General features: G+C 52.2%; 1 protein-coding gene across 12 annotated transcripts in view; it reads right to left on the reverse strand.

Moving 5' to 3' along the window:
- Positions 1 to 10,000, reverse strand: part of LOC113819873 (transcriptional activator Myb) — an 83,306-nt gene that overhangs the window by 12,069 nt on the left and 61,237 nt on the right. Inside the window, exon 1 of one of the 12 annotated variants that reach the window (XM_027372092.2) lies at positions 9,995 to 10,000. This exon is cut by the window's right edge and continues 142 nt beyond it. The exons of 8 other annotated variants lie outside the window; for them this stretch is intronic. In XM_027372092.2, coding sequence (XP_027227893.2) covers positions 9,995 to 10,000 — 6 coding nt within the window. Of the gene's footprint in view, positions 1 to 4,081; positions 4,121 to 4,491; positions 4,543 to 9,994 lie in introns of those variants that run through there. 3 more of the 12 variants (XM_070121238.1, XM_070121236.1, XM_070121237.1) reach the window with 3 other exon arrangements.

The following is a 10,000-nucleotide window of genomic DNA, read 5'->3' on the forward strand; positions in this document are numbered from 1 at the left end:
GGATTTGTTGTTTATTTTCTCTCTCTCTTCTTATTCTTCGTTCTCTTATTCTTATCTTTTTTTCTTTCTTTATTTTTCTTCTCTCTCTCTCCCTTTTCTCTCTCTCTCTCTCTCTCTTCCTTTTCTCCCTCTCTCTCTCTCTCATCCTCCTCTCCCTCTCTCTCCTTCTCTCTTCCTCCTCTCCCTCTCTCTCTTCCTTCTCTCCCTCTCTCTCTTCCTCCTCTCCCTCTCTCTCTTCCTCCTCTCCCTCTCTCTCTTCCTTCTCCCCTTCTCTTCCTTCTCTCTCTATCTCCCTTCTCTCTCTTCCTTCTCTCTATCTATCCCTCCCTCCCTTCCTCCCTCCCTCTTCCGTCTCCTCCCCTTCTCCCTCCCTCCCTCCCTCCCTCCCTCTCCGTCTCCTCCCCTTCTCCCTCCCTCCCTCCCTCTCCGTCTCCTCCCCTTCTCCCTCCCTCCCTCCCTCCCTCCCTCCCTCTCCGTCTCCTCCCCTTCTCCCTCATTCAAAACAGATCAAACAAATCACTCAGCAATAAAAAAAAAAAAGAACATCGACCTGCGCACACCCGCCCACAATGAATCGAATTTGGCGGGAATCTCGGGAGTGTGAGGGCGGGTGTGTGTGTGTGTGTGTGTGTGTGTGTGTGTGTGTGTGTGTGTGTGTGTGTGTGTGTGTGTGTGTGTGTGTGTGTGTGTGTGTGTGTTTGCCTCTCCTCGGCGTGTTTGTCTGTTGTCTTGTTTCGTTTTGATTCGACCACCACTTCTCCAAACACTCGTTCACCTTTTTTTTATTTTGTCTGTTTCGTTTTTTTTAAGGTTTAAGGCCTTTTTTAGGAGGGTTATGTAAGGAAAATTGATCCTTTCTTGAAATACAACCACGTGAGTGACGGATAAGCCGTCAACGTTCTTACTCCAATTTCGAAATCCGAAGTGATATAAAACGGAAAATTAAAAAGAAAAATGCCTTACACAGACACACAGAGACACACACACACACACACACACACACACACACACACACACACACACACACACACACACACACACACACACACACACACACACACACACACACACACACACACTTCCTTGCCCAATAACTGCCTGTCCCGCCGAGGCCGCTCGCTTACGCAAGAAAACCCATCATATTTGTCATCATTTACGTCCACGGCGGGTAGGCCTATAATCAAGGCTCTCAAAGGCCTGCAAATTTGAAACTGCGCCGTCGGGGTCGCCGTCACGGCCTCCCGATTGGCGCGAAAAACCGCAGGCGGCGGCCCGGGCGAAGGGAAAACAAGTGAAAGCCGGTGCGCGTAATTTAAAAGCAAATTACACCGGGCAATTTAAATTTTTAAACAATATTCCCCCCGCTAACGGCCGCCTACGCGAGTCGAGGGGCTGCCAAAAGTGAACAATGGCCCCTTGGCTGGAATTCCTCCCCCGAAAGCACAAGACGAGAAAGAATCCGCGCTGGTGTGTGTCTACCTCAGCCCGCCCGCCCGCCCGCGCTGCGCCTACACGCCCATTGTGTGTAACAAACCTCGGTCCCTTTCGCAGCCGTAATGGAGCCGCCCGCCCTTTCTCTCCCCCGGGCAGGTCAAAAAGCCCTCGTCAAACGACATGCCAAAACGCGAGAAACAATATTCGGACATAAAAGAAAGTAACGGGAGAGAGAGAGAGAGGGGGGGAGGGAGAAGGGGACACAGGTAGGGAGATAGGAAGGATGGGAGGGAGACAGGGAGGATGCGAAGGAAGGAAGTGAGGGGAGAGAGAGAGAGAGAGAGAGAGAGAGAGAGAGAGTTAAAGAAGAGAGAGAGAGAGAGAGGGAAAGAGAAAGAGAGAAAGAGAAAGAGAACAAGAAAAAGAACAAGAAAAAGAGAAAGAGAAAGAGAAAGAGAAAGAGAAAGAGAAAGAGAAAGAGAGAGAGAAAGAAAGAGAAAGAGAAAGAGAAAGAGAAAGAAAGAGAAAGAGAAAGAGAAAGAGAGGTGAGAGGGCTAGGAGGAAGACGGAGAGGAGAAGAGAGAGTAAGTGAGAAAGAGCACAACGAAAAGAAAGAGAGAGAGCAAAAAGGGTGCCCATTCCTGCCACACACGGGTACCAGGGGCCGTGGGAGCTGACAGGAGCCTCCCGGTAAACAGGGGTAAACAGTCTGCCGATCCTGTCACCTGTCACACACGCAGCCGCAGTCGATGCCCAAGGGCCCTGTGGCTCCGATGCGACTTCTGATACACGACCACGGGGGGACAGACGGCCCAGGCAGCAATGGCCGATGAGGTTGTAAAATGCCGCAACCGCACCGCGCAAAACCACACTCGAGTGCATCCACACACACAAACAAAAGTATATGTACTTATACACAGGCAGGCATATATACATGGGAAGAGGTGAAGAGGGAAAGAGGGGAGAGGAGAGAGAGAGAAGGAAAGGGGCAGGGAGAGAGGGGGTGGGAGACGAAGAGAGGGAGGGGGTGGGAGAGGAAGAGAGGGAGGGGTGGAGGAGAGAGAGAGAGAGAGAGAGAGAGAGAGAGAGAGAGAGAGAGAGAGAGAGAGAGAGAGAGAGAGAGAGAGAGAGAGAGAGAGAGAATAAAGACAGAGAAAGAGATAAAGAATGAGAGAATAAAGACAGAGAGAGATAAAGAAAGAAAGAAAGACAGAGAAAGAGAAAAAGAAAAACAGAAAGCACGCCAGCACAGCCAAAGAAACTCAAAACCGCCTGGGCCCGAGAAGCCCCCCTCTCGGAACCCCAAACCGCGACACGCCCATACATGCCAGCGCCTTGCTCTCCCCTCCCCTCCCCTCCCTCCCTTCCCCCCCATCCAAATAAATGACTCGTAATAATATCCCCTCGTCCCCCTTATCCCTCTCAACCCTATCCTCCCCTCACCCTCACCCCTTCCCCTCGCATGACACTCTGGCATATACAAAAATGGCGGTGCGTTGCTATGACATTCTCCATGACAAGGGGGTGTATTTATACGCATGGGAGCTGCAGGGAGGTGAGCTGAGCGTCTCGAGGGTGTCAAGTCATCCTTCAAAGCGAGGAATGTGGATACTGTGAGGTGTGGGGTGGAGGAGGGAGGGGGTGAGGGTAGAGGGTGGAGGTGGGGGGTAGAGACACTCCTGGTGGGATAAGAACAGGATAAGGAGGCAAAGATAGGAGGGAAGAGAGAAGGAGAGAGAGGGAGAGGAAGGGAGGGAGAGAGAGGGACGCGAAGGGAGAGGATTAGGAAGGAAAATGAAGAAGGGGGGACGGAGGGAGTAGGAAGAAAGGGAGGAGAAGGGAAAAGGAGAGAGGGAGGGAAAGAGAGAGACTGTATATATGATCAGTAACACGATCTGTGCCTTACAAGCACAGGAGGAAAGAGGGGAGAGAGAGAGAGAGAGAGAGAGAGAGAGAGAGAGAGAGAGAGAGAGAGAGAGAGAGAGAGAGAGAGAGAGAGAGAGAGAGAGAGAGAGAGAGAGAGAGAGGGAACTTAAACGACATCCCCGCGAAACATTCACCCGACGCCCTTCGCAACATAAATTCAATAATAAACCCGATTCGAAATCCCGCATTATCGGCCGCCTTGTGATAACCCTCCATTACGGCCGAGGTTTAAACCACCTCGCCAAGATAAACACGGAGATAACGAAATCCCTTCCTCGCCCCTTGCGGAGATCACTTTTATCTCCCTGGCTGGATGGAGGGGAAGGATTGGCGACAGAGGGAGGGCAGGAGAAGGAAGGGAGGGAGGGGAGGGAGGGAGGGAAGGAGGGAAAGAAAGAAGGAAGAGGAAGAAAGAAAGAGAGAGAGAGAGAGAGAGAGAGAGAGAGAGAGAGAGAGAGAGAGAGAGAGAGAGAGAGAGAGAGAGAGAGATTAATATATACACAGCGCCTCCCCCGGTTGGCCGAGGTTCCCCCAGGTGGCCATGACGTAATAGCGGCGCGAGGGGCTATACTTAGTCATGACGGGAGAGGTAGGGGGCGCGGGGCACGGCTCTCGGGGCGTCTTGGAACGAAGGGCGACGTCGGGGCGACCACGAGACCTCCAACTGGACCCACACACCGACAAACAAACACAAGACACACAAATGCAGACACACACACACCAAGTGGGAGCCGCCCGTGGCCATCAGCGCTGCGTTTGGGCGTTTTGCGAGGCAACGAAGCTGCGTCCAGGGAAGTGTTGCCGCAGGGGCCCGAGTGGAGGGAATAAAGGGGAAGGGCGAGGGCAGCCCCGCGTCGCCGGCCGGACGGGGAAAAGCGAAACCGTGCTCGGGCTCGACGCGTTCCCGCCAAATTCTCCGCGTGGGAAAATCGGGCTGACGTCACGATTCCGAAGCCCTTCCCTGACTCAGCGCAGCCGCGGACACCGGGTCGATATCTGGGCATCCGGCCTCGTTCGGATCGCCGTCGCTTTGCCCCCCTCTCCGCCGGGGCCTCCCTCATCCCGCCCTTCGAAACGGCAGCGAAATGCGGCCGCGTGGCGCAGAAATGAGAGCCGGATGGGACTGTTTACCCGCAGAAAAACAGTCGCAGGCACCTTTCGTGGCATCGACCAATCAGCGGCGCGGCTCCGGCAGCGTGGGAAAGGCGCCCGAGTTTGAACACACCGGTGGCTCTGACACGCACGTGGCAAGGTGACACCTCGGAAGGGGCTCTCGAAGGCCAACCGCACGCCGCCGACACATGCGCCGCCGAGTCTCCACACCGCGGGCGAGCGAGGGAGAGAGAGAGAGGCCTGGCCGCCGCGACGCCTCCTCCGCGGCCACCGAAACTCCGAAACTCCGCGGTCACGGAACAATACCGCCGTGTCGCAACCCCCGGCGTGACCTTTCGCTCTAACGATCGCCGGGGAAATTGCGCAGCGCTCGGGGCCCGAGGGAATGACGCCGGCGAGGGCTTCCACCAGCCGAGCCCCGTCGCCCGCGAGAACCGAAGGGCGAAATTCCGAAGCGGAGGCGGAACGTGTGCCGACCCGTCAACAATCCTCCTTCCAACCTCACGATCACAACAAAACAAACCCGCCGATCCGACCCACATCCACCCACACCAGCGCGGCACACCCTTGAACAAATCCGCACGGGCCTCTCTGCGCCACCGTCCAAAACCACCGCCAAATCTCCCCTGGAACACCGACGAGAGTCCCCGTGGTCGGCCCGCCCCTGGTCTCTCGCGCCCCCCTGTGGGAGCCCCAAAGAGGGTGCGGCCCCGCGTGAGGCCCGCCCGGGATGGGGAGTGCGATGATTCACCACAGCAGGTGGGGAGGGGAGGGGAGGGAGGGAGGGAGGGAGGGAAGGGAAAGGAAGGAAAGGAAGGAAGGGAGGCGGACGAAGAAACAGGCCATAAAAAAGGGGGAGAGGGAAGAGAAGGGGAGGAAAATGAGATGAACAGGAGGCGAAGGAAGGAAGGAAGGGTGAGGCTGAAGGAGGGAAGAGATAAGAGGGAGATTTAAGAGATAAGGAGAGCAGAGAAGGCTTTCCGCGGGGGAGCCGAACACGACAATTAAAACCAGAGATAACGCCATCGCGACACCATAGACGGCGAGAACACAACCCCAAAAAAGGGCAGGCTAAAAAAAGGAGACGAGGAGGAAGGCGGAAGGAGGACTCGGCAGGAACGGCTGCCTGGTGCTTCCTCTCTCTCCTTCCTGGAAGGAACTTGGGGCAAGGGACACGGCAGGAGAGGAGGAAGAGAAGGTGGATGTCGACTGAAGAGAAGAAGGGAGAAGAGAAGGAAAGGGAAGGGAAGGAATGGGAAAAGGAAAAGGAGGGTGAGAAGGGGGAAGTGGGAAGGGGAGAGAAGAAGGAGAGGGGTTGGGGAGGGAGTGAAGAAAGGAAGGGAGAAGGGGAGAAGTGAGAGAGAGGGAGAGAGAGTGAGAGAGAGAGAGTGAGAGAGAGAGAGTGAGAGAGATAGAGAGAGAGAGAGAGAGAGAGAGAGAGAGAGAGAGAGAGAGAGAGAGAGAGAGAGAGAGAGAGAGAGAGAGAGAGAGAGAGAGAGAGAGAGAGAGAGAGAGAATCCCTGGCACGGGCCTCTCGCCAGCGCCGCGACCTTGAGCACGCCAGGAATGTCAAGATTCGCTGCATGATCTTCTTACCACCGCCTCCTCCTCTTCCCCCATTCACTCTCGTCTCTCTCTCTCTCTCTCTCACTCTCTCTCTCTCTCATTCTTCTCTTCCTCTCCCCTCCCTCCCCACTACCAGTCCTCTTCCTTCCTTCCCTCTCACCTCCCTCTTTCCAAACCCAGCGGGCGCGCCAACCAAACGGAGAACAAGGACAATAACAATGAAGTGTTGTGACATGGGCGCGGGCTCGTCATGCTCGGCTTGAGCTGCCGGCGGTCGCGTCGGGTGGAGGTGCCTCGCCGCTGCTGCCATGCACGCGCAAACACACTCGCAAAAACACGCGAAAAAGACACGCACACACGCAAAAAGGACACGCACACACACGCAATAAAGACACGCACACACACGCAAAAAGGACACGCACACACACGCAAAAAGGACACGCACACACGCAAAAAGGACACGCACACACACGCAAAAAGACTCGCACACACGCAAAAAGGACACGCACACACGCAAAAAAGACACGCACACACACGCAAAAAGACACGCACACACGCAAAAAAACGCACACAAATACAGACATCAATACAGACGGATAAAGACACACGAATGACAAAATCACATACATAAACAAAGACACAAACATGCATTGGCCTAACAAATGTTGGGCACCAGAGAGAGAGAGAGAGAGAGAGAGAGAGAGAGAGAGAGAGAGAGAGAGAGAGAGAGAGAGAGAGAGAGAGAGAGAGAGAGAGAGAGAGAGAGAGAGAGAGAGAGAGAGAGAGAGAGGAGAGAGAGGAGAGAGAGAGAGAGAGAGGAGAGAGAGGAGAGAGAGGAGAGAGGAGAGAGAGAGAGAGAGAGAGAGAGAGAGAGAGAGAGAAGAGAGAGAGAAGGGAGAGAGAAAAGAAAGAAAATAGAAGAAAAGAAAGAGAAGAGAAAAGAGAGAAAGAATAGAAAAAAAGAAAGGAAGAGTCAGAATTAAGAGGGGGTCGGGGTGGGGTCAGGCGAGGGGTCACCTTGAAACAGCGATGACTCGTCTGCTCGTTACTCGGCCAGCGATTACGTAACGTTCCCCCCAGCCCCTACATCCGAGGGAGGAATCGCAGAAAAAAAAACGAAAGAGGAATCGCAGGAAACGCAACGGAGGGAGAGAAACATAAATGGAAAATCAGAGTCGGTTTTCCTGATGAACACGAAAGATACAAAGACAAAACGAAGACGGTTGATGCTGATGAATGCGAAGAAAACAAACATACTGTAAGTAATTGAAGAAAAAAAATCGGAAATAATCATGCACAAAAGACGAATCTAAGAAAAGAGAAGAAAAAGAAAAGACAGACGAAGAAGAAGAAGAAGAAGAAGAAGAAGAAGAAGAAGAAGAAGAAGAAGAAGAAGAAGAAGAAGAAGAAGAAGAAGAAGAAGAAGAAGAAGAAGAAGAAGAAGAAGAAGAAGAGGAAGAAGAATAAGAATAAGAACAAGAACAAGAACAAGAACAAAAAAGAAGAAGAACAAGAAGAAGAAAAAGAAGAAAAAGAAGAAGAACAAGAAAGAAGAAGCACCCAATGTCCTACCCCTCGCCCGCCACGGAGCACCTCGCTACCCCCCCCTCACCCCCCCATCCAACCTCCCGTGACAAGGGGCGTGACACCAGACGTCAAACCCTTTCCGTTACGAGAGACGGATACGGGAGCGAGAGCGGCGACGAGAACCCGCTGACAGACCTAGGTCATCGGAGGTCACGTTACAGCACCCCTTTAGCCGAGAGGGAAAGAGGGTAAGATGAGGGGAAGAGGGTAAGATGAGGGGAAGAGGGTAAGATGAGGGGTAGACACCGAGGGGTCATATTGGTATGTTCGGTGCCTCGAAGCGTGGGAAAAGGTGTGTGGGAAAGGGTTGAGGCAGGGGGAGGGGGGAGGGAGGGGGGGAAAGGGTCTGGGAGAAGAAGAGAAGGGGAGGAGAGGTGGACAGGGGAAGGGAGGGAGGAAGAGGAAGGAAAGAGTGAAGAGTAAGTGAGTGTGAGGAGAGAGAGAAAAAGGGATTGACAGAAAGATAGAAAGAGAGAGAGAGAGAGAGAGAGATAGAGAGAGAGAGAGAGAGAGAGAGAGAGAGAGAGAGAGAGAGAGAGAGAGAGAGAGAGAGAGTCAATCCTCCTAACTAGACAATAGTCATTCGCCGGATGCACACACTCACGCCGATAAAGGCGCCTGGAATCAATCTGACCTTGAAGGTACAAGCGCGCGCACATAAGTACACACACACACACACACACACACACAAATAATAATAATAATTAATAATAATTAATAATAATAATAATAATAATAATAATAATAATAATAATAATAATAACAACACCTGACAAAGAAAATAAGACAATATAAAAAAAACTACAGATTAAAAAAAACAGCCATAGAACGATAGAGAACGAAAGATCGCAATATAAAACTCGAAAAAAAACGAAGCGGCCGCCTGCCCTCTCTCTCCCTCTCCCTCCCTCCCTCCCTCCCTCCCTCCCTCCCTCCCCCTCCCTCTCTCTCTCCCTCCCTCCAGAATCAATTAATCATCCATCGCCCTCCCCTACCCCCCACCCCCCAAAAAAATCCCAAATACGAACGAAGAGAAAGTCCAATGCGCTCCGGCCATCACCATTAGGCCGACGGTACCGCGCTGACCTTGGCAATATGCAGATGAGGGAGGGAGGGAGGGAGGGAAGGAGGGGGGAGAGAGATACAGATAGATATAGATAAAGATAGATACAGATAGATGGATGTATGGATAGATAGATAGATAGATAGATAGATAGATAGATAGATAGATAGATAGATAGACAAAATTAGAGAGAGAGAGAGAGAGAGAGAGAGAGAGAGAGAGAGAGAGAGAGAGAGAGAGAGAGAGAGAGAGAGAGAGAGAGAGAGAGATGACAAGGAAAAAGGAGAAGAGAAAACTAAACAGAAAAGAAATAAAAATCACACAGAAAAGCGAAGCAAAAAGGAGAGACGAGAGAGAGAGAGAGAGAGAGAGAGAGAGAGAGAGAGAGAGAGAGAGAGAGAGAGAGAGAGAGAGAGAGAGAGAGAGAGAGAGAGAGAGAGAGAGAGAGAGAGAGAGAGAGAGAGAGAGAGAGAGAGAGAAAGGAAAGTGACAAGGACCCCCACCCCCCTCGCTCCTTCCCAACAGGCGCCGGACACCACGAAAAGCTGCAGGGGGGGCTTTTTACCCACGGCACCTCCATAAGATATTCACGGAGGAGCACCCGGAGGCGAGCCCTTCCCCACTCCCACCCCCTTCCCCTTCCCCTTACCTTCACCCCTGCCCTAACCCCCCGCCTCAACCCTCGTCCACGTGCAACACTTGGGTGCGAAAGACGGCGATCATAACACCACAGGGGTTTAACTAACATCAACAGACTCCCCTTAGCTAAAAACACATCACCCCGTCCTCAACTACTCAAAACCCCAAACAAAACAAACAAAAAACAAAATTCTAAAAAAAAAAACAAAACCAACGAATCCTCAACGCCACTCTGAAGATAAAACAACAACAAAAACAAGACGGAATAAACCTCCACACTCACGCCACTCTGAAGATAAAACAACCAAAAGCAAGACGGAATAAACCTCCACGCGATTCTCTCTCACGTCGTCCTCCTCCTCCCGAAAGGCAGACCGAATTTCCTCCACGCCGGGGCAATAAAACCCTTTAGCTCCGGCCACCCCACAAAGAGCGACCGGCGAGGAACACAGATAGAACGGCCGCGCACATACATACACACATATAAAAAAAATACATTTGCCTAATAGCATAGTACCAAAAGGGGGGGAAAAGAGTAGGAGAAAAGGGGGGAGACGCGGTAGGTGATGATAAAAAGAGAAGGAGGGGGAAGGGGAAGGAGGGAAGCGATGAAAGGGACAACAAAAACACACACAAAAGAAAGAAAAAAAAAAAACATTTTCTCACCTCTCG

This window comes from Penaeus vannamei, chromosome 4, assembly GCF_042767895.1.
Source record: "Penaeus vannamei isolate JL-2024 chromosome 4, ASM4276789v1, whole genome shotgun sequence".
NCBI lineage: Eukaryota > Metazoa > Arthropoda > Malacostraca > Decapoda > Penaeidae > Penaeus > Penaeus vannamei.